Here is a 23,431-nt window from a genome sequence, read left to right on the forward strand (position 1 = left end):
CCATACATGTCCCTTCCTTTAAAAAAAAAAAAGTTTTTATTGATTTTAGAGAGAGAGGAAGAGATAGAAGAGAGACATCGATGAGAGAAACATCATCAGTTGGCTGCCTCCTGCACACCCCCTACGGGGATCAAGCCTGCAATCCGGTGTGTGTCCTGACCAGAAATGGAGCCTTGGGTGCGTGGGTCAATGCTCAACCATGAGCCACACCAGCCGGGCCGGTCCCTCCCTTTAATCCTCACATCCAGGAGGAAGAAGCAGACCTGAAGTGGCTCCTGAAAAGACCCCACCTCACTCCCCTTCTGCCCTCACGTTGTCCCCGCCGATGGATCTGTGGCCCATTTCTACCTTCTCAGGGATCCCAGAGCAGGGGCAGCCTGCAGAGAGCAGCCTCAGGGCATGGGCCCGGCTCTGGGCAGCTGCTAAGGGCAGACACCTCATGCTTATGGCTCACTTTTTACTCCAGGGCAGAGGTCCTGCCTTGGGCCTGTTCTACAAGGACTTACTGTCTGCTGGTCCAACACTCCTTGTGAGCTGGCCTTTTCTCAGCAGCAGCTTACAGCCCATCCTGATTTACAGACTCAGGGGCCTGCCCACCCACCAGGGAAGGGGTCCACCTGGCCTGCTGGCTCCTGCCTGTCTCAGGACTCAGTAGCTGCTGGGCCAGCACAGACCTAGCTGCCTCCTCTTTTCTGGCCTGGCCCTGCGCCCTGGGCAGCTTGGCCCCTGGGCCTGCTCCTTGGCCCGCAGCTTCAGTTTGATGGCCTCCAGCTCCTGCTAACATACAGCCCAAGCTGAGCCCCAAGGCAGGACACCCAGGCTCCTCTTGAAGGAGGGCAGAGGGAGGCAGGCCTGACCCAGTGGTCCTCAGGGTTGGTGACCTCAGGAACGTGCTGGGGGCTTCTCCAAGAGGAATGGGAAGGCCATGTGGACTTGGGCCACAGAGAAGCTTCTGTAATCCTCCCCCAACAGACAAAGGTCCCTCCAGGCCAGACAGGTTGCCCTGCTCCCTCCAGCCCGTGCAGCGATGGGCATCCCCACTACTCTCTTCCAGGGACAGTGGCCTCTCATCTCCGAGGTCAGAGATGCGGTAGTTCATCTCCTGCCCCCACCACCTGTCCCCATACACAGGGTGCCCAAGGTCCCCGGCCAGCCTCCACTTGATGCTCCAGGCAGCTGTGCTCCACGAAGCTGCTACCTGGTCAGGTACTGGGTGCTCGGCCAGGTCCTCAGACAGGTCCTCCCTCTCCAGTAAAAACAAAGGGAAGCCTGTATCTTTCTCATCGTCCTCCACTTTCTCAGCCCCTCCTCTTCTGTCCCCACTGTCTGGCTCCAGAGGGGTCCTCTCAGTCCAGCTTCAGACCCCCCAGCCTTGGGCCTTGGGGTCCGAGGAAACCGTCTGGGGCCAGGCCTCGGTGGGGGGGTGGAAAGAGCATGTCTAGAAAGGCCAGATGGGATGAGGGGGAAGTGAAGGGCAGGGCAGGCAAGGCCTCCAATGCTCACTTCCACACCAGCACCTACTGGTGCCCTCCTTGGGTTTAAGCCCCCTCCAGGCCAGCTGCTCCCACTAAGCACTTAAAAGACTCCAGTGGCCACCAAGCTCCAGCCCTGGTTTCTGGGCCCTGAGGAGTCAAAGGCCGTGGACACCGGCCCGTCTGCTTCTTACTCACTGGGCAGGAATCTCTAGGACTCTCAAGCTGGAGAGAGGAGTGTAGCTAAGGCAGAGTCCAGGGAGCCCTCCCCTATGTCAGCTCAGCCAGGCTTTTTTCAAGGCCTGAGCTACGGGCAATGACAATCCAGGAAGCTCACTGGAGTCGCCAGTCCACACACCTTGATCAGGGTTATACTTCCAGTGGTAGGCCACTGTTATGATGACACAGACATGAGCAGATTACTAGAGTGCACAGAGGGAGGAAGGATGGTATAGGGTTCAGAGCAGCCTTCCTGGAGAAGGTGGCATTTGAGCCCCATTTGATGGACCCGGTCAGAGAGAGCTGGGGCCAAGGACAGCCTGGGCAGAGGGAACAGCTTGAGCAAAGGCCTGGAGGGGTGAGGATAGGGTGGTTGCCCAGGGGTCAGAGGTCTACCTCTGTCCCTTTCCATCCATCCATCCATCAATCCATCCATCCATCCAACCATTCCCCATGGGCCCTCCCTTCCCCCACTCCAGTTCTGGACCAGCTTTTAGATAGGAGCTACTTAAATGAAGCCAGAATTCTGCTCTGGCTACAGGACACAATGGTTGAATTATGTGCAGATCAGGCAATGGATCTTGGGCACCTGAAGGCAATTTATAACGCTTGCTTCTTCCGCCTCTACCGCTCCTCACTGCTGCCCGTGGAAGGCAGCTGCAGGCCCGTGTCCCTGTGTGCCCTGGTCTCCTCCATCTGTCCTCGCCTGGCTCAGCCTTGGTGAAGCTCCAGTTGTGGCTTTTCTGTCCTCCTGACATTTTTATGGGAGGCCCCTCTAGTGTGTTTGCCTACCCCAGGCCATAACTGGTAGGTCCAAGTTGGGCTCATTGGGGTCCCTTCCTTGGGAATTTGGAATTGGGGGAGAGTTGCAGGCCACAGTGGAGCTGGACTATGAGCTCGGAGCTGGGGTAGCATTCCTCCCATGGTGGGGGTGGCGGGGGCTGCAGGTGTGAGGGGATGAGACATTGTCCTGGAAGTGGGGACACTTGTGGCTCCCACCCCAGCCCTGGAAAGCATGGGCCCCCACCCCTTTGTCTGACTTCCTTTTCCCTTACTTTACCCGGTTCTGTTCTCAGTGCCATTGAGGCTGAACTGAAGACTCCATGGTGTCCCCTTGGTCCCTAAAGAAGGTGGTCTCCAGGCAGATTCTCATGACCCCAGGCAGTGGTCCTGTATGCCCAGGCCTCCCAGCTCAAATGTAGGCCCTTGACTCTCCCCCTTTCTGTCTCCACACTTACATGTGTCCGCACTTGCATGTGCAAGACTCCAGGGGGCACTATTGCCACTGTACTTATACTTTCAGGGAGCCTCCCTGACTGTTCCTCCTCCTTCTTGTGGCCACTGTGCCTGGACTCACCCGCTGTCTGTCCCGTATAAATGACACATGCTCAGGTCCCTCCTGACAGGCCACAGTCCCTCAAGGCAGCGTCCAAGTCTGCACTGAGGACAGGGCTGGCTGGACAGGGATGGAAGTGCAGCCACAGCCTGTCTTTCTTCCCTACCACGAGGCAGTTGGTCCCCTCCCTCCTGTGGGTCGGAGACCCCATGGAGGCCTCTGGTCAGGGCCCTTCCCTCTACCTCCACATGGGAGGCAGGACATCGCGGTGCTGTGTCCAAGCCGAGAGCTGCTGGACGCCAGCCCAGGCCCGGCAGCCTCCCTCTGAGCTCAGCCTCTGCAATGGAAAAACGTTGTCATCCCACTCTATGCCGAGACTGCTGACACACCAGGCCCAGCTGGGGCTCCCGCCAGCCGCCTGGCGTGGGGACAGCCTCGCCTCCACACTGGCCTTTCCAATGATGCCTTTCAAAAATACACCATGTTCCAAACCTGGGCCCGAGTATTAATAACACCCCTCCCCCAGGGGCTGCCTGTGAACCAGGAGTGCTGAGTACTGGGCGCCCGACTTTGGACGGGACCTGCCCCAGGAACTGGGGCACCATGGCTGACACCCTGGCTCCTTAGGATCAAGGTGTCCCTTCCCTTAGTGTCCATGCTTAAGGTCTCATGGGAGGTGCCTGGCACTGCCACAGGGCAGTGGGGCTTGGGGCCCATGAAGCCATGGGTGGCATTTGGGGTCCAAGGTCATCCAGATCACCTTGAGGACGCACCCTTTGAAAGTTCATCATACAGGAGGCTGGGGGTGGACTGAACAGGGTCTACCTGCATCCCATACCCACTCCAACGTATGTCACACGATTGTTCACTTGCTTGGGACAGCTCCTTGTCTCTCTTGCTTGGAACTTAGAAAGCCCCCAACACATTTGGTGAATAATGTGTGAAACAGGACAGCCCAAGTCACCGTGAACTCAAAGAGAGGCAGAGCCGTGATGGCAAATGTTGGCTTTATTACACGACACAGAGGTAACTGACGTGACCTGAATTATAACGTCTTACAGTGTCCAGGTCAAACAGAGTACATCAGAGGACACGCGACAGGGACGGCATGCCACGGATCCTACACAGCGCGAGGAAAACCCGTTACAGGAAAACGACCCAACACTCACTGTCCAACTCCTTTTGGGGAATTTAAAAAATAAAAAGAGAAGGAAGAGGAAGTGGAAAATCAATGTGTTCCCCACAAGGTTGTGTGAGGCTGTGCCTTAGTCCCGGTTCCACGCCCAAAGCCCTCAGCCTGTGAAGGATGCAGTAGGTGAGCCGACAGCTGGCCTGGCTGGGCCCCCTGTCCAGGCTGGGAGCAAGGGCACCCAATGCCTTCATTCTAATATCTAAATACCAGGCTCCAGTTTGAGGCCTAACATTGCATTACTGCTACGAGGGGTCTGTGGGGTGGCATTCCAGGGGCCAGCCGAATTGAAACAAAACAAACAGAAGCATGCAAGATAGTGTTTTCTGGAACTTTGGGGGACAGGTTGCTGTCACAGGCATCCAGCTCCCCCAGGCCTAATCCATGAGGTGACCAGAGAGCAGACAGGTCCCAGAGTCCAGCTCCTGCACCCCCTCTGCTTTCCTGCTCTCCCTCCTCTCCTGCCAGCAGAGCCGACTCAGGACCTTGATCCCAGCCTCATTTTTGGAAACTGCCCAAAATGTGGCATGGGGGCCTGTGGAAATAGGCTGATGCGGCTAGGGAGAGCTGGGCAGGGGACCCTACTGGGCCTCTAGGTTCCCAGGCACACCTACCACCATCAGCCAAACTCAGCCTGGGCAGGGCCTGTTCCCACATCTTTCAGAGCTCCGAAGAGCTAACTTCCAGCTGTCCAGGATCCCAGGATGGAAGATGGGAATGGGAATGGGCAGAGTGACCATGAGCACCCCAGGAGAAGAGGGGCTCCAGGAGCTGGTGACTGGAGGGAGGTCAGCATTGGGTTCTTTCTTCCCCTCCTTTCCTTGGGACAGTGGCCCCTGGAGGCATTGTAGCCCATGCTACAATGCCAGGGTTTTGCCAGGGAATGTGCTCACCCTGACTGGTAGTTCTGGTCACAGGGTCTCTGAGCAGGTGTATGGCCACTTCCCAACTCTCACTCCTGGCCCATGGCCACCACACTTTCCAGGTGGGCCCAGACTGGCCAGAGCTATTGCTAGAGCTATTGCTAGGACTTCGGTCCAGTCTGCCCAAATGCCTATCACAGAACCTCCTCTATCTCTGGAGCAGGTCTGGCCCTTCCCACAGATGTGAGAAAGCTTAGGTTATGGGAGGATCCAAAGCACCCTCAAGCTTTGGAACATGAAGAGGGTTGGTGGTACTACTAATGGTTCAGTGGCTGCAGAGGTGGATGGATTGAGATATGGTTGTAGGCGTTAGATTGGAGGTGGGATGGATAGAAACATGCATAGGGATGAATGGTGGAGAGACAAGCAGATGGGTGAAAGGATGAATGGGGGATGGGATCAAGTGATGGTTGTGATATAGTAATGGATGGATAGATGGATGGATGAGTAGATGGATGGATGAATGGATAGATGGGTGAATAGATGGATGGGTGGTCATATGAATAGATGGGTGAGTTGGTGGGTGGATGGATGAATGGATAGCCAGACACATGACTGAACTGGACAAAAGGATGAAGTGATGAAAAGAGAGAATCAATAAATAACTGTAGATGGGCTGAGGGGATGGGCAGAATGATGGCTGGACATAGTGGACTGGAATAGGCAAGATGGGTGGATGACAGAGACAAGGCTTTGGTGTCATTTTGAGGATGTATTTGGAAAAACTGGCAAACAGGAGAAAGTTAGGGCCTGAGCTGATCCCTCTCCGCCATGTTGCTGGGATAAAAACAAAACCAACACCTCCCTGCCCCTTTCCTGTCCATCTCCCTCTTCCACTGAGCCTCCTGGGGCCTTTATGAGTGACCCCATTTGCCAAACCCACAGGAGAGCCCCCTCCTGGGAGACTGGCTTCTCTTTTCCCACAGCTCTAACCCTCCTGGACCCCGGAGGCTTGCTCCAGCTTTTTCTCTTTGCCCTGGTCCTGGCTTCCCTGTGTCCTGGTGAGCCTGGGGATGGGCCTCTCTATTCAGATGAGCTCTGGGGTATGCCAGCCTGTCCATGCATGCAATGGGAGGTGCTGGTCTTTGCCAACAGAATACCCCCCAGACACCACCTGGGATGGTGACACATCCTAAGAAAAAGACCAGCCTGTGTCCAGGACAGGATGGAAAATAAGGAGACGAGAGGAGGGGGTGGGAAATGTTGAGGGTCACACTCCAGGGTACTTTCCACATGGGGGTGAAGGAGAGGGGCCCGGTGTCAGCACACATCCTGCTACCCCTTGCCTGTGGGCTGTGGGCTGTGGCCTCAGGAGGTAAAGCTGCCATTTTGGTTTGGAGGGAAGGAGGCGCTTTGAGATTTGCACCTCACTGAGCTTTTGGGTCACCTGAGTGGTGGTGACCTGTGGAGAGGAGACCCTGGCAGCCACACCCCTGGTAAAGCTCAGGAGGCACCAGGGCAGAATAGCCCCTGAGCAGACAGCAGGAGGCTAGATGCCCTCGTTGCACAAGAAAGGCAGCGCTCCAGGTCAGATCCAGGTGCTGCATGGACACTCCTGTTTAGCGTCACTATTCCAGGTCCAAGCTATTGATTCCATATTTGGTTGTGAGGTCTTTGGCCACAAGGGGCCTAAGCACAGCAACAGACAGGAACACCAGCTCTGAGCACGGAAGGGGGTGCCAGCACCTTCCTCACCACGCCCTGGGCAGGAGGAGTGGGAGGAGCTGCCTACTCGGCTAACACAGCCTTCACCAACTCAGGACTCTCCCACCCATCCTGGGCCTGGCTTCCTCCTCCCCATCTGTAATCCCCTCCCCATCTTGCTGCCATCCCCTGATTCTGAGGATGCTCTAGGCTCTCAGGGGCTCTGCCCTTGGGCCTGTGGCCAGTCACTCATGCTAGGTTACTGCAGCCCCAAGAAGTGGTGGCTTCTTGGAATAAGGGATCTGGATGTGAGAACCACACCACGAAACCTTTTGTAGATGGCTGAGGGCACCCTCTTTCTGATTGCTGGGGTGGGAGGGGCTGTCCCACCTCAGACCCTCTGCCCGTGGTTCAGACCTGGAGGTCTGTCTGACCTGGACGTTGCCAGCTGACCAACATGCTAGTGTCCCTGGCAAACTTGCTTGTCCCCAAAGGGGGGCCATGCAAGGGGCAGGGAAACAGGCTTTCTAGGCAAACCTGTGAGTCTCCAGGTGAGGGGCTTCTCCATCAGACCATCAGCCTCACCCCCAAGTCCAGACGGCAGGGATGTGAGTGATTAGGGGCCTTAGCCCTCTTCCACCAGACCCCCAGCGCGCCCAGGGCAGACACTCTCCAGACACCCCGTTTAGCAGCAAACCTTATGGGAACAGAGTCCAAAGCGCCCACCTCCAAGGGGAAGCATGCCCATTTCACTGCACATCCGAAGCTGCCGTTTTAATAGGTACAACGCTTAGAAGAGAGAAAGCCCGCAGCAGCCTCTGCTGTCCTGAGAGCCCAGATCCCAAATTGGTCCTTGCTTTCCTGAAATCCACAAAAGCAGACCTCTGCGAGTGTGACGGACCCGCTCACCAGGCATCGGAGATGGTGGCTGGGACGGGGAACTTTCTGGAGGATAAGATAGACCCATCTTGGAATTAGGTCTATTTCAGAATTAGGTTTTCACTGTCAGGTGTTGTTCTGGGGCGGCACCTGGTCTGTGGCAACCAGATGAAATCCATCTTTTCAAATACTCAAAGAATGAATTCTTACAACTCCGAAAAAAAAGGTAACAACAATCAAACAAACCCATTGCTCCCCGTAGAACCACAGTTCAGATTTCTTTGAAAACCGATTTCCTACACTTGACATACTTCTGCAGTTTCTCTTAATTTTTTTTTATTTGGCAAACATCTCTTCTTTATTATCATCATGAATATCATTATTTGGACCTCTGCAAGGACTATATACATTCACATTAACGTACACTATTGACTTCTTGCCTCTTGGTGGGGCCCCCCAGGAACCCCGTTTTCAGTAGCTGGTCACTCTCCGTATTGCACTCCAGTCCTGGGAACTTCTCACAGCGATGCAAGAAAATGCCAGATCACGGACCATGCTGCTGTTTGTTCTCCATTGAGCACAGGTGAGAATTCCTTACTCCTTTATTTCCTCCTTGAGATCGCTTGGGGGGGTTGAGTGGGGAAGGGAGGACAGAGCTAGAGTGAGGGGACATCCCCACTGACGATCAGCTGGACAGAAACGTGAGGTTATACACAGCTGACTAAGCCTCCAAAGGTGTGGAGAGGGCAGACTGTTCTTGGAGTTTTTTTTCTTTTTCTTTTTCTTTTTTTTTTCTGTAAAAATGTGAAGAAAGAATAGGTTCAGGGGACACTGATGGAGGGTGGTGATGGGGCAAAGACGAGTTGGGTGGGGCAGCACTGAGGAGGGGAGAAGAGGTAGAGGAGGAAAACGGAGAAGCAGTCGTTATTGGCGCAGTTGCTGTCTCCTCGTGCTTGGAAAAGCACTCAAGAATCAACCCGAAAGATTGTCACAGTTTTGTTTCAGAATTATGCTCTCTCTGGGAAGGACACGTTAGCACTTTTTTTCACAAGTGGGAGAAATGAAATGTGATGAAAATTCAGAGGGCGTGAGGACAGATGGAGGCATCTTCCCCTGCACACGTGTAGTGCATGGCTAGGCATGCTCCGTGTGCACATGCAGACACACGCTCGGCGGGTGGGGGCTGAGGGCTCCAGACCCAATGCCCTGTGCCCAGCAAAGGTGTTGCCGTCTAGTCAAAAAGAAACAAAAGTCGCTTCTTGCTGGGCAAAACCCTCCAGACCCCAACATCCCAAACTCTAAAAACAGAATAAAAAGGAAAAAACCAACATCTGTACAAACCCAAGAGTGGAGTAAAACAGTGAAAAGAATACTTTGGCAGTGACAAATTTTGGATTTTGACTTCTCGTGTTTGCTTTTTGGATTTCCTTTGGAGCAGAGGTGTGTGCGGCATCCTTGGCTGGCTAGCTGGCAAGGTAGTTTACAGGTATGCTTCCTTTATTTTTTTTAAAAAACTTTTTGGATTTCTACTTAAAGCCAAAGAGTTTGACATTAAAGGAAAAAAACAAAATCTGAAACCAAAAATGCTTCTTGGGTCAGAAACGGAAGTCTTTCTTACCATCTTCACCGAATCAGCCACATACCCGTGGGGTAGTCTCGGTGACGCAGAGGCTCAGATCTCCGGCTAGAAAATAACAGTTTTCTTTTTCCCTTTTTAATCAGGAAGGGGAAACCCCCCCACCGTTTTCTTTGTCCATTTCTAAGTGGCTCTTTTGCCATAAAAATCCCCCAAAATTCTTCACTGAAAATATAAGCCACCAAACAATTCGGTTTTTTTTCCATTAAAGAGAAAGTGTTTGAAAGTCATAAAGACAGAAAAAAAGGGAGGGGGAGAAGGAGGAGGAGAGGTAGAGAGAGGGAGTGGGCGGGAGAGGGAGAGGGAGAGGGAAGGGCAGTGGACGAGCTGGTGGAGCTCCAGCGGGGTCCGCTCCGTGTCTAAAGCCCGGGAGGTTCTGAGGATGCTTGAAGAGGTTGTCGCGTGAGATCATCAGGTAGCTGAGGAGGTTGCGTTGAATGCGTTTTTTTTTGTTGGTTCTGTGTTTTCTTTTGGAGAGAAGCAGTAGCAGCAGTGACTCCAATGGTCGGGCTCCCAGGGCCGGGCGAGGTGTCCGGCAGCTGGGGCTCGGCGGGGTTGGTGGGCGCATGTCTGTGGGCCGAGCAGCGGGTCTAGGAGGGGTCAGCGGGGTGCGGCGTCCAGGGGGCCGGGGGAGCCTGGGCGAGAGGGCCCTGTGGAGCCAGCTTCACTGGGGCTGGCAGCACCCGTGGGCAGGCAGGGGCCCAGGCTGGTGGCGGCGTCGGGCTGTCCTGGCACCGGGTCGGCCACCACGGCCGAGGGGCCCTGCAGGCTCTGGCCGCACACGTGGTGGTGCTTCTCCCAGTCCTTGTGCTGACAGAAGGAGCCGCAGTAGCGCGCCGCGTTGCAGCCGCTGCACGTCTCGCTGGCCTTGCGCCCACAGTTCCAGCAGCTCTGGATTGGGTGGAGGAGAGGGTCAGGGCGGGCCAGGGCTGGGCCACTCCAAATCCCCCAAGTCCCCAGCCCAGCTGCGGAATGGGGAAAGATACCCTCTAAACCAGTGTTTCCCAAACTTCTCTCATGATACAGATCCCTGAATCCCAACTAAGAAGCGCTAAGCTAGAATTTCTGGGAACATATAGGTAAAATTGTATACTTAACTAGTGCTCTAAAATCTGTATTTTAACAACTCCACCAGGTGATTCTCATCATGAGAGAAGTTTGGGAAACACTGCGAGTCTAAACGAATGGGCTCGGACCCAGCCAGGGTGTTGAGACCCCGTAGTGCCTCAGCTTGTGGTGATCATTGGGAACATGGCCCCTTGGGTGGGGCGTGTTGGGGGAATGGGCATTGCACAACCCTAACCCACCCAGAGACATTCCTGGTGGGCTTAGAGAGCCACAGGGGCCTCACGAGGGCAGGGAGCCACTGCCCCTTCCCTCTCTCCCAGGAAGCCCTCCTGCCCCTCCAGGGCTCCGATACAGAGTGCGGGGCCCTGGAAGAACAAAGACCGCCACATCCTTCCCCTGCTATTGGGCTTCTGTGGCACAAACAACCCCGCCGGCCGCGTGAGTAAAAGGTGGGCAGGGGCACTGGGGAAGGCCCCAGGCTATGGGACAGAGAAGCAACCCTGCCATGGGGACAGGCCCAGGTGCCCATTTAACCTCCAAAGCCTCTTGGATCCCAACAGCTCCTGCTGTCCCTGGCTCACTCTGGCTCGGCCACACCAGTTTCCTGCAGCCCTCACTCCCCAGATGTGCCTGGCCCCCACTGGCCTTTGTCCCTGCTGCTCCCTCCTGGGACGACGCTCTCCCTGATTCCTGCATGCGGGCTTGCTTCCTCCAGGACTGCTCAGACCTCACTGCCAGCGAGCCCTGACCGACCCCACCCTCCTTCCTATACAGGCCCACAGCCTGAAATGCTGCGGGCTTCATGCCAAATACCAGCATGATGATAATCTCACACTCCTCCTGTACATGCACATGTGCCAGGGGCTTTAGATGCCACCTGGGGTCTTTACATCCTCCTCTGGCCTCCTGCTTCGCAGGTTAGAGCGAGCATGAGCTCCGGGCGGGGTCTGCAAGCCTGGCTGCAAATAAAGGCCCTTCCACTTCCCTGGGCACGCTACCACCCCCAGAGCCCTCAGTTTCCATCTGTACAAGGGGGACACCCACAAGACCCATCTCACCAGGCTGGGTGGGGCCAAGAGGCCCTGAGAGCTCATGGGGATGCCAAGATGGCACAACAGCCCCAGACCTGGATTTGGGGTGTAGGGTGGGCACCTACCTCACTGGAGTCCTCCTGCTGGTTGACGACAGTGAGGGCATCCTCGGAGGCCTGCCGCCTGGCCTCGGCCAGGGCCCGCTCCATCTTGGCGCGCTCTGTGCTGATGAGCTCGTGGGCCTTCCGCTCGGCATCTGACACAGCTTTCTGCAGCTCGGACATCGCCTGCCGCTTCACCTCATTCACCGCCTCCTCTGCAAAGGCAGGTGGCCATGGTCACAAGGGCTGGCCTACCCAGGTCCTCTGGGTCCCGCTCATAACCCTGGGGGCCGGGCTTGTGCATAAGGACCACATGCAGCCCTGCATGGGTGTGCAAGCTTCATCATGGAGAAAATCTCCTAGCTCATCTCCTGCAGTGTTCTCACACTCCAGTACGCAGGGCCAGATTCGAGGCAGGGGGCCGGCAGGGCCTAGAATCTGCATTCCTACAAGTTCCAAGTGCTGCTGCTGGTCTCGGCACCCACTTTGAGAACCACAGCTGTATTGTTCTGTCCCACAGACAGTCTGCCTTTCCCTGTGGCCTGTCTGGATGCAATCCAGGGAATGCCTGGCCTAGGGCTCTGCATTGTTATTTCCCCCCAAAACCCTGCTATCTCCCCCACATTTACCACCTCTGCCTGTTCATGTCTGAGGATTCAGTGCATTGTTCTTACTGTGGCCAGAGCGTCTGCGCAGATGGCACCCTGCCCTCCGACACTGGGAACAATACGGACCTCTCTGCCTCCACTAAGCCACCCCATGGCCTTTCAGGCCTGCCTCAGTTTACCTGGCAGTGCTGTTCTTGCAGCGTGGTGTGAAGGAAGCTGGGGTGGGGATAGGGGCAGAGGTGGCCCTTGAGCCTTCTGTTCCAAGTGTTTGCACACTGTGTGCTGAGCTGCTGGCAATGCCAACTGCAGCTACCTGCCCCCATGTCACCACCTGAGCTCCACATGGCTGTCACCAAGGGCCCCATGAGGCCGTGCTGTGGGCCAGAGGGAGGTGAAGGGGACCGCCAAGGGAAATGAGGACCCGCCTCTTCCCGTCCAGGCCGCCTCCTGCCTCAACCTGGGCAGCTGCTGCCTGCCTGGCCCCTTAGCCTCTAACCCTCCACTCTGCTTTCAAAATTCTGATTGTCTCCCTCTAAATCATACTCCACACTGAATCTACCCCACGAATCCAAACACAGCGGGATCCTGCCTCTTCTCTGCACTGCCACTACCCTTGAGCCCACCCCCCTCCCCTCTCTCTCTTTATCTCTCTTGCTGCCCACAGGCTTCAGCTCCTGCCCAGCCTCTCCCCAAAGTCAGTTCCCATGATGCAATGAACATCCCCTGCAGCATTCCCCTGCTGCCATGCTCAACACTACGCCCGGGTTCCAGCTCTAAGTGCCTGTCTCATGTGTGTGTGTGTCTGTGCACTTGGGCCAGGTGCTGGGGTGGGAGGGACTGTGAGTGTTTTACTGAGCGTGGTGCTCTCCGGGAGGTGAGGGTGGCAATCCTCACTGTGACCCCTCCATTAGCCCCGTCTGTGAAACCTGCCAACTTTGCCCTGAGCTTGGGGCCAGGTGAACCCCCTACCAGACAGAGGCTCCTTGCAGAGAGGGCAAGAGGGTCTAGTCTAGGCCTGCAGGCCCCCAGCTTTCTCCTCCCTTCCCCCGCTCCCCCCGTCCCCACTCACCAGCCTTCCTCCAAATCTCCTCGGGCATGTAGCTGGAGAGGGTCCTGGGCATGAACTCCCGGTGCACATCTGAAACACAGGGGCCAGGGTCACACAGGATGGGGCCACAGGGCCATGTGTGAGTGTGTTCTTGGCAGGGGTCCCGAGGTATCATCCATTGCTGGGCTGGGGGCAGGGCAGCGTCATGTAGGGGGATGCTCTGGACCTGACTGGGAGCTGGGCCCATCCTGAGCCTCTCTTGGTTTCCACGGTCATCACGAGGGGATGAGTGGAGACCCTACAGAACTCCGAGTCTGGGCTTCCTAGCAGGTCCAAAGCTCTCATTATCTCCCCACACTCGCCACCTCTGCCTGCTCGTGTGTTGAGGCCACTGAGACTTGAGGCTGCTTCCTCGTGGGTCAGGCAGCGTCCTTGTAACCTCTTTTTCAATGAAGCTGTTTTGGGTGGAATTATACTGTGGGGTCTGTATGCGGGCCCTGCTGCCCATGGTCCTGAGCACCTCCTCTGTGCACCCTGCACCACCTGTGCTGCTCTCCCATCATTCCCTCTGTCCCCTCCTACCCCAGCACGCACCTAGCTGAGACCCCTCTGCTCCTGTGGAGCTGCTGAGGGGCCGGGCGGTGGTGGTCGAGGGGCCCTTCTTGGTGTCCTCAGCATCGCTGTAGCGCCGGACCCAGTGGTTGAGCTCCTCGCGGTCAGCCTCCTGGCACCGGCGCAGCACGGTGAGTGACCGCCGCGTCTTCTCGGCCATGTCCATGATGCAGTTCAGGAGCTGTGGGCGAGGGTCGGGCGGCCTAAGCATGCAGGGCCCTTTTCCCACACTCCTGAGCCTTGGCCAGGCCACTGTCCATGAGCTTTGGCCATGTGGGGGAAGGCTTAAGGCTTTGTATGAGGCCCTCCTTGCGAACCTTAAGGTTCAGTCTGCTCCACGGAGCAGCTATGGCCAGCGCCACCCTGGGACCACACCTTCTGCCTAGCTTTTCCCCTGAAAGGAAGCAGGGCCAAGGCTGAACCCGGAATGGTGTTGAAGAGGTCCCACCCCTACACCAAGTGACCTCCCGGGAGACTCTGCAGGGGCAGGGAAGGGGAGGTTCTGAGGAGCTGACTGGGAAGTGGAGGATGGGCTGAGATGGGTGCTCTCCTTACCCCCATACTCTCAGGGCCCACTCTCCCCAAGGCCTTGCCCCATGCCCCCCAGGTGGGCACAGAGCAAAGGGGAGCCCGCCTGAGCCCTGTCCCCACAGCCCACAGGCTGGGCAGACTGTGGCACCTGTGCCCCGGCCCGGACACTCACGTTGTTGAGGTGCTTCCACTCCTCTGCCCACTCGCGCTCCGTGAGCCTGTGGTCGATCACTTCCTCTGGCCGTGACCCGTGGACCACTGCAGAGGGGAGTGGACACTCAGGCCCTACCCCACGCTCCCCCAGGCTCCGCCCCGTGCTCTGCCCTCCATAGGCTGTACCCGCCTGGGTATGGTGGGGAGGGTGAAGAAGAGGACCCGAGGCACTGACCCTCCGCCCACTGTCCTGAGAGGGTCAGGAACAGGCCTGGCCTCTACTCAGGGTGTCAGAGTAAAAGACCCATGTCCTCAATCCTCGATCTGGCTTTGGCCACCCTTCCTCTGCCTCCCTCCCTCCAAATCCCTCTGTTCTCACTCTTTCTGCCCTCTGCTGCCAACCAAGCCAGACTCAGACTTCTCTTCGGGGGTCTCACCACTGCTCAGAAGCTCTCGGGGCCTCCGTGTGCCAACTGCCTGGCTTCAGCCAAGCTTTGCCCGTTCCTCTCAGCCAGCTGGACTCCTATGCATCCATCAAAGCCCAGTCTTGACCCCTTCCTCCTCAGTAGCTCTGGGCACTCAGAATTTAAGTTCCGTGTATCTCAGGTTATTTGGTGACTGTAGGTGCTTCCTTGTTTATTCCCGGTTCTCCCCTCACCCAAACAGGCTGTGCCAGTCCGCAGGGCCAGCCTGGCGTGTCTATCTCTATCCCCTGGGCCGACTTGTGACCCAGCACATGCTCCAACTTATCTGCTGAGTCTCAAATGAAGCGACCCGCCTGTGGTCTCTTGGGAGACAGGGGAAGGGTCAGGAAGCCAGTAGTCCTGACAATCATTCCCCACGGGACCTGGGACCCTCATTTTTTCCTCTCCAGGCCTCAGTTTCCCTATCCCGCCCATCTCAGGTGGTGTGGGAAGATTTTTAGGAGGCAGATAGGTGGGGAGAGCCCGGGTACAAGCAGCTCTGCACCAAGTGCTCTACACCTCTCATCCCCGCACCTTGAAGGTAGCTCTGCTGTCATTTCCAATTTACAGGGAACCGAGAGAACTGAGGCTGTGGAAGGGGACGTGTTTGCCCAAGGTCACCCAAGGTCAGCCCGAGCAGAGCTGTGCCTTCAGCCACTGGCTGGTATGGCTCCAGGGACTGGAACAATTGCTCCCACAATCAGAAACTAAACCATCGTGAGCTGTGAAATGCGCACAAGTGCAGCAGCACCTGTCCCCACCATGGCTCCTCTCACCGTTTCTGACTGCCCAAGTGCTCGCGCCCCCCCTGTTTTGGGAGCCTGTGTTGGGTGATGCACTGCCGTGAGTGCTTTTGGGCTAAGGTCTTTCTATCTAGGCTTTCTTCAGTTCCTAAGGGTCTTCTGGACCCACAAACTCAAAATGCCTCTCCAGATTGCCGAAGGGGTGGGAGGTGGCAGCCACCATCCACTGTCCACGGCCCTGCCCTGTTGCCTGCGGAGCCAGAGCCTTCGCCAACGCCCCAACCAAAATAGTGGCTGAGATCTGCCCAACAGCTGGTGTCTATTTTTGCATTAGCAGAAGCGGGTGGGAATAGCACCTGCCTGACCCGGCCACGGGGAGCCAGACACTGTCACCTGCTGCCTGGGCCGGGGCCCTGGAAGCTTCTGCGGGTTGGGGGCGAGGAGGCGGCCTTGTATGGAGTGAGGCCTCTGCTGACCCTGCCTCGGGGCCCCCTTTCGGTGTCCTGGGCCTCTATCTTAGAGGCTGCTGTTTCTAGGCTGTCCCCCAATACTCTGGGTAGGAGCTGGTCCTGCTCATCTCTTTGTCCCCCAAGTCAGTGGTCTGGCAGATGTGGCTAGAAGACTTTGGGCATGTCAATTATGATCTCTGGACCTCCGTTATATGGTGTGCTGACATATCACACACACGAGTTAAGGTACAATGCAAGCAAGAGGTGAGTGCTCCACCCTAGACTTTTCAGACTATTATCAGTAACAGCTGGCCGCACAGCCCCCACTCTGCACTGGATTAACACACTTGCTCCTTTACATGACCCTGAGGGTGAGACTCCTGTTAGAGCCCGCCAACAGAGGAGGAAACAGAGGCACAGAGGTCATGTGACCTGCCCAACGGTATATCATAGGGAGTCCTCGGAGCTCAGAGGAAAGGCAGTCCTGAGCCCTTGCTCTCACCATGAAACCCTTGCTCCTCCCAGTGCCCATGCTCTTAAGAATTTGGTGTTTTGGCCAAAGCTGGTTTGGCTCAGTGGATGGAGCGTCGGTCTGCGGACTGAAGGGTCCCAGGTTCGATTCCAGTCAGGGGCATGTGCCTTGGTTGTGGGAGCATCCCCAGTGGGGGTGTGTGTGCAGGAGACAGCTGATCGATGTTCCTCTCTCATCGATGTTTCTGGCTCTCTGTCCCTCTCCCTTCCTCTCTGTGAAAAAATCAATAAAATATATTTTAAAAAAAAGAATTTTGTGTTTTGGTGTTCGTTTTCATCCCGCTTCAAGAGCAGGATGGGCATGTGTGGTCAGTGGGCCCAGTGAGAGCTCTTGAGTCTTAAGGGTGTCTGCTTTCCCTCAGGGTGCCAGCCATGCATGCGGGAATGCCTTGAAGGCAGGGGCTGCAGCTCCTGTGACTTGGGGGCCTCACAAGCTAGAACTTCCCATACACGGTTCTTCTGGCTGGCCTGTGAACCGCAGGAAACAAGCAAGTGGTCATTCAGATGGCCAAAATATCGCTCTCCTATATAGTCTTCATCCAGGGTTCCTGGCTCACCAGTTCCCAAACCCTTGAAATTTCCTAAGCGTAGAGAGCGATACAGGTGTCTTTTCTTAATGTTAGTGAGCTTACTTTAGAACAAGGTGAGGGCTGTTTGCTCAGAGAACCAACCACAGGAGTACAGGGCTGGACTTTTAGTCCACCGTGACCTCCAGGCCGGGGAGAGGGGCTGGAGGCTGAATCAGCTGCCAGTGGCCAGTGGTTTAATCAGCCATGCCTCGGCAATGAGGCCTCCATAAAACCAACAAAGGAGGTTTGGAGAGCTTCTGGGCTGATGGACACGGAGATTGGGAGAGGGCGTGGAAACACCTCACCCTGTCCCCATCCCTTGCCCTGTGCACGTCTACCTGGCTGTTCCTGAGTTGTAACCTTCTATAATAAACAGGTAATCTAGGAAGGAAATGTTTCTCTGAGTCTGTGAGCCATGCTAGCAAATTAATTGAAAGCAAGGTGGGGGTTGTGGGAACCTCTGATTTGTAGTCAGTTGGCCAGAAGCACAGGTGACAACCTGGACTTGTGACTGGCACTGAAGGGGGTGGGCAGTCTTGTAGGACCGAACCCTTGGCCTATGGGGCCTATGCAGTCTCCAGGTAGAATGTCAGAACTGAGTTCAATCGTAGGACACTAGGCTGTCGTCCAAGGATTGCTTGATGTTGTGTGGGAAGCACCCCCCACGTGGAAATTGGGTCCAGGAAGCTAATTTATTGCCCTCTCTCTGCCCCAGCTGCAGAGCCTGGTGGCCTCCCTTTTTCCTTGTCACTATAACAAGGTGACGCACCTATACAGGGGCCAAGGGCGAATGGTGTGGCTCTAGGTGCCCCAGGCCCCACACCTGTCTGTGCTCGCCTCCATTCAGTCTGGCCCAGTCAGGCACATTCACAATCATGTCCCCTGGGAGGGAAGGGACCTTCTGGTCCCCAAGGGTGAGGATGTTGAACCACACCCCAGATGGAGGTCTGGGAAAGATGGCTCTCACTCAGAAGCTTCCAGAACCCAGCCATGATGGGGATCCCCTGTGCCCTGGGCCCAGTTCCCACTCTCATCCTTTCTCTACACCCATCTACTCTGCGTCTGGATGCATGTACACAGTGACTCTTGAATGCTCTCCCCACACACATGTGCTCCTGCTAACATGCGCACACACACACCAACCCCTGCCCCAGAACACTGCTCACTGAGTTGCCGGTGGCGCTCCCGAAGCTCCCGGGGGTCAGGGTGGCGATAGGAGTCACGGGAGTGGTGGGCCAAGGCCATGTCCTCAAGGCGGTAGTGTGGCGGCGTGGGGTGGGGCAGCCCATTGCTGGGGCTGAAGCGCTGGGCGGGGCTCAGGGTGCACGGCCGTTTGCTGAGGGGGTCAGGGTGCAGCGGGTCGCGGTCTGACCCATTCTCTTTGGTCCTGGCCAAGAGAGCGGGCGGGAGGTCAGTGGTCACAGAACGAGGAGCCGTGGATAGAAGTCCAAGCAGGAGGAGTGAGAGGGAGAGAGAGGTGGTGGGCAGAGAGAGAAAGAGTAAGGGGGAGACAGGGAGAGATGAAACCAGTCCACTGGGGCCCAGCCTTGATTCCCGCCCCTGGTGTGCCGGCTCTGGGGCCCAGGGTCACAAGTCTGAACGTCTGCTGAGAGAATGAAGAGAGGGGGGCACCCTCTCCTGGCAGAGGGCCGCCCATGTGCCGGGTACCTCAGGCTCCTGGACACGGGGTCCACATCTAGCACAAAAGGAATCACCACGGAATTCCCTCCAGACTCCCCTCCTGCCTATCCCCTTCCCCTCGGGGGACATCCGAGTCCTCAGGAGCCCTCCCTGCAGCCTGACAGGGCAGCCTCTCTGAGTGAGCTGTGCAGTGGCCTTGCAGGTAAGGCTGAACTTGACCAGCTTGCTCACTCGCTGCAGGCGAGAACATTGACCCCAATTCTCTCAGCCCTGGAACGAGGGTGCCTGGGGAGCTGTGGTACCAGAGCCAGCTGGTCCCCTCACTGTCTCCCTCTCCGGCTGCAGAAAGCCCCGAGTACCTGTCAGGAGTCCTCCTCTTGCCGTTCTCATTGACTTCCAGCAGGAGCTCCGAGGAGTCAATGGGGGAAGAGGCGTTGGCATCCAGCAGGAGCTGCTCGTGCTGGGCCAGGTACTGGGCAGGGGTCTGCTTGGCCAGGCGGGCGCAGTGCAGGAGCTCACGCTGCAGCAAGGGCAGGTTTGCCTGTGGGAGGACACAGGGTGGGCTTGGGCACAAGGGAGCACAGCCTTGCTCCAATGCCAGGCACGGTGGCATCTGGAGAAGGTGAGGAGAGGACCAGGAGACGGTTCCTTGCCTGCGCCCGTGGAAGCAGGCACCAGGTCACCCCCCGTGTGGAGAAGGAAACTAGGGCTCTGAGCGAGGAAGTGGGCAGCCCTGCACACAGCTACATAGAGGAGGAGCTGGGAGCGGGACTCGCGTGTCTGCTCGGTGCCCCCACATGTGCTGATGTAAGCCCCTGCACAGCCCTGAACGAACCTCAGCGTGTGGGCTGCGCACATTAGTGTGCCAGCACCACTCTGAGCACCACACTTGTCACTGCCCGCGGCTGCACCACCCATGGTCTTCCCACCTTCAGGATGGACACTGTGACTGGTCCCACATTTACGGGTAAGGACACTAGGGCATTGAGTTGAGGGTGGGGTGATACGTTGGGATGCACAGGGTTCAAATGCAGATCCTGCCTGTAGCAGCTATGCCCTCCTCCCTGGGCCCTTGCCCTGGCTCTGGGGCTCCCAGAATGCCCTGCTGGGTGGCAAAGGGGGTCCTCATGTGACTTCCAAAGAGACTGCGGTCCCAGAGCCACCGTGGTGAGTGGGGGCTGTGGGGGGAGGGGGTAGCAGGCTGGATGGAGGCCCAGCAGCAGGCCACTTGGGAGAGCCAGAGTTCTAAGTATTTGTAAATAATTACAATTCCCCAACTTTCTCATGGCGTTTCAAAGCTGCCACACAGCCTTCTCCTGCCGCTGCCTCCCCAGAACCCACCAGCACACCCGGGCCCAATCAAGCGGCCGATGCAGTTTTGTCAAGCAGCGCCGGCTGCCAGGTCTGTTTTTCTATTTGGATAGCTGAACGCGCGCCAGCCCGCCATCTGTCCAACATGTTAGGAGCATGAGCTGGGAAAGGAGGTCCCGGGAGGTCTGACGACGCCAAACATCCTCCTCTCCCTCGCCGGCCCCTCCTCTCCCTCGCAGCCTCCCTCTGGCCGGCCCAGCAGGGCGGTACTGCACGGGCACCGGCTGGTTGCTGTTGGGATGGTGGAAACATCTGGATTCTTGGCCGGCTGGGGCCAGCTGGGAGCCGGGACCACGGGTGGAGGCTGGCTGGGCGGAGCAGCCTCTTCCAGCTTCTGGAAAGCCCGAACACTCAGCCATGCACAGTGTTGAGCTCAGCACAGGGTGCAGGGGCCCAGGGTCCTGGGGTGGGGGCACAGGGACCCCAGCCCAGAAGAAATGGGTGGGGAGCCATGTCTGGCAGATTCCTCAGGCAGCACTTCCCATTGTGTCCCTAAAGGCCCAGGTGCCAGGGAGGCCTCCCACTTTGGTGCTGGACAGACTAAACTGGTGGCAAAGATCTCTGGGCCTCAACTCTACTGTCTGAATGAAGGTTCTGACGCTGCAGAGAAGCCTGGAGCTACCCCCTTCACAGATGGGAACTCTGTTCCAGAGGGAAATCAGTGTTTGCAAAAACCACCACAATAATGGTGTCAGCTGAGCTGACATCTTCCACAAACCGCAGGCCTGTGGCCAGCCCACCCTGCGTTGCTGTGTGACCTTGGGAAAGTCACTTAACGCCTTTGGCTTCTGCCTCATCTGCAACCGGAGCTGCGAACAGCACCTGCTCCTTCTGTCCTGGACAGGAAGGGCTCCCGTGGGCTTCTTATGAACTAACTCCTCCGCTCCAACCCCTGTGAGGTGCTGTCACATCCCAGTGACGGGGAGAGGACTGAGGCAGAGCCTTCCGGAGCCCCCGGGTGGAGCTGGGGTTTGAGCCTGCGCTGCATTCTCAGCCAGAGTTCCTGCCTCTCTGCAGCACGACAGCTCCAAGGGCCCCGCTGTCCGGGTGCATCACCGCTGCCCACACGGAGGGCCTAGTGCACCATCGTACCCGCGAAGGTCACGGAGGAGGGGACACAGTGGGTCGGGCAGGGGGCACTCCTGCTGGGATCTCCCACAATGCTCTGGGTTCTAAAGGGGCCGAAGCCCCTACAACAAGGAGGATAGGGGCCGCTCCCCTGGCAGGACCATGGGGACAGGCCAGGGCCTTGTCAACAACCCCTGGAAACAGAACTGGCTGCCCCCCAGGAGCTGCATGTCAGGGAGAGGAATGGACTGTGTCCTTGACAGTCCTGTCAACCCGCGGCCCTGGGTGGGATCCCAGGCCCCAGGCGCTGCAGGCCGGTCGCTCACCCTATAGAAAGAGCAATCTAGGCACAAAAGCCCTAGTGGCATATGAGAACTGCTGTGGACAGAGGGGAAACTAAGGCAGAGAGCTACCTCAGCAGGCAGTGCTAGGATGGGCATGTCCTGTCCAGCGCCTCATTGGGGGTGTGTCAGGGGGGGATGTTGGGGTGCAAGGCACAGTGGGCACTGGGCAGGGCCTGGCTGGGCGAGCAGGAGACACGGATGTTGGCCCTACCCCTGCTCCTCAGATAAACAAGGGCAGCTGACGCGGGCGGGCTGGACATCTGCTGTAAATATTTGATCCGACAGAATAAGCAGGCGCACTGTGTCCCCAAAGATGGGGAGTGGTGGAGTCAGCAGTAAGTTGAAAGGAGGAGAGAGAAGGGAAGGGCTCCTAATGAATTGCAAATGACTGCCAGATGGGCCCAAACCCTGCTCCATGCCAGCAGCCTCTTTGTCGCCAGCTTAGGAGTGTGAGCTCAGTGGGGTGTGGGCGGAAGGGCAGGAAGGAGAGAGGGCGGGAGTAGGTGTGGGGGCACCAAGTGGGGTCCCCTTGGCCAGGGACTGCAGGGGACAAGGTGTGGGTCTGGGACACACCCTGGAAAAGCCGGGTGTGTTTGGAGGCTGATGGATCCAGGTCTCAGCCTTGGCTCCATCTCTCCTCCAGCAGGGGAGACCTCAGGGCCTCAGTTTCCCCACCTGTTAATTGGGAACTATGCCTGTGCCACCCCTCCTCACAGGGAGCCTGGGGACCAGCAGGGGCGGTGCTGAAGGTCGTTTTGCAAAGCATGCCTCATCTGCAAAACATCTTTAAATCTCAGATGACAAAAGCCAATTCTTCACATGCATTGCTTCATGCAGTCTTCCCAACAGCCTGAAAACGAGTCCCATTTTACAGTTGCGGAAAACGAGGCATGGAGGGGTGAACCAGCCTGGCCCAGGCCAACAGGGGCTCAGTTGCAGGGGCGGGGCTCAACCCTGGGAGTGTCTAGTCTGCTCTGTCCTCAGGACCCACCAGGGCCCGGCCATGCGGGGAGTACGGCCCACTCTGGAGGCATCTCAGAGGCCTGGGAAATGCCAGCCCCGGGGAACCCTGACCTCAGGGGGTACACAGCAGCAAAGGGTCATGGGGTCAAAGACATTGGGAATTGGTTCCTCTTGGCCCTTCTGGGAGGTGGGGGGACCCTCGTTTAGGGGAGTGAAGGCCCTGAGAAGTACTGCAGTGAAGACTCTGCTGTAACACGGTCTAGGCCTGTGCCTGTCCTTGTTGAAATGTTGGTGCTGATTCAGTGGGCCTGGGTCGAGCCCAGGAACCTGCATTGCTCATAAGCCCCTGGTGCTGCCACCAGACACCAGCTATTTCCGCTGAGAGGCCTGGCCCATTGTTTATCTTCCATGTTTGACCACACGACCTTTTTTTTTTTTTTTTTTTTTTACATCTGACAGCATTCATTTATCCACCTTTCCACCAACATACCACCCACCATCTGTCTGTCCACCCACCTGTCCCTCCATCTGTCCTCTGTCCCTTCCCCTTCACTGTGCCTCAAACATAGCAGGCACACCCTTCTTCAGAGCCTTTGCACATGCTTGGAAGGTTCTGTACCCTGCTCTCCACCGGGGTGCCCCCCTCCCTCCCACAGCCCTCATCATTTGCCCCTTCCAGTGTCACACATCACAGAACTTATAGCTATCGCTGGTTGGCTGTTTCCCATCCCACCAGGCCACTGATTCCAGAAGGGACTGTGTCTACTTTGCTCACTGCTATTTCCCTAAGCCTTGCACTGCACCTGGCATGTAATACGTGCTCAAAAAATAGCTGTAC

At 57.0% G+C, this 23,431-nt stretch overlaps 1 protein-coding gene across 6 annotated transcripts in view; it reads right to left on the reverse strand.

The window, feature by feature from the left end:
- Window positions 1–4,021: 4,021 nt before the first annotated feature.
- CBFA2T3 (CBFA2/RUNX1 partner transcriptional co-repressor 3) overlaps window positions 4,022–23,431 on the reverse strand; it is a 93,657-nt gene continuing 74,247 nt past the window's right edge. For all 6 annotated transcript variants that reach the window (XM_084905705.1, XM_084905704.1, XM_084905709.1 and 3 more), the window contains 7 exons: window positions 19,207–19,388; window positions 18,373–18,593; window positions 14,470–14,555; window positions 13,749–13,947; window positions 13,176–13,244; window positions 11,523–11,713; window positions 4,022–10,189 (listed from right to left, as the gene is read on the reverse strand). In XM_084905705.1, the coding sequence (XP_084761831.1) occupies window positions 9,899–10,189; window positions 11,523–11,713; window positions 13,176–13,244; window positions 13,749–13,947; window positions 14,470–14,555; window positions 18,373–18,593; window positions 19,207–19,388 (1,239 nt within the window). In that variant the 3' untranslated portion in view covers window positions 4,022–9,898. The remainder of the gene's footprint in view (window positions 10,190–11,522; window positions 11,714–13,175; window positions 13,245–13,748; window positions 13,948–14,469; window positions 14,556–18,372; window positions 18,594–19,206; window positions 19,389–23,431) is intronic.

Source organism: Pipistrellus hanaki (assembly GCF_964339955.1).
Source record: "Pipistrellus hanaki genome assembly, chromosome: 15".
Lineage (NCBI taxonomy): Eukaryota > Metazoa > Chordata > Mammalia > Chiroptera > Vespertilionidae > Pipistrellus > Pipistrellus hanaki.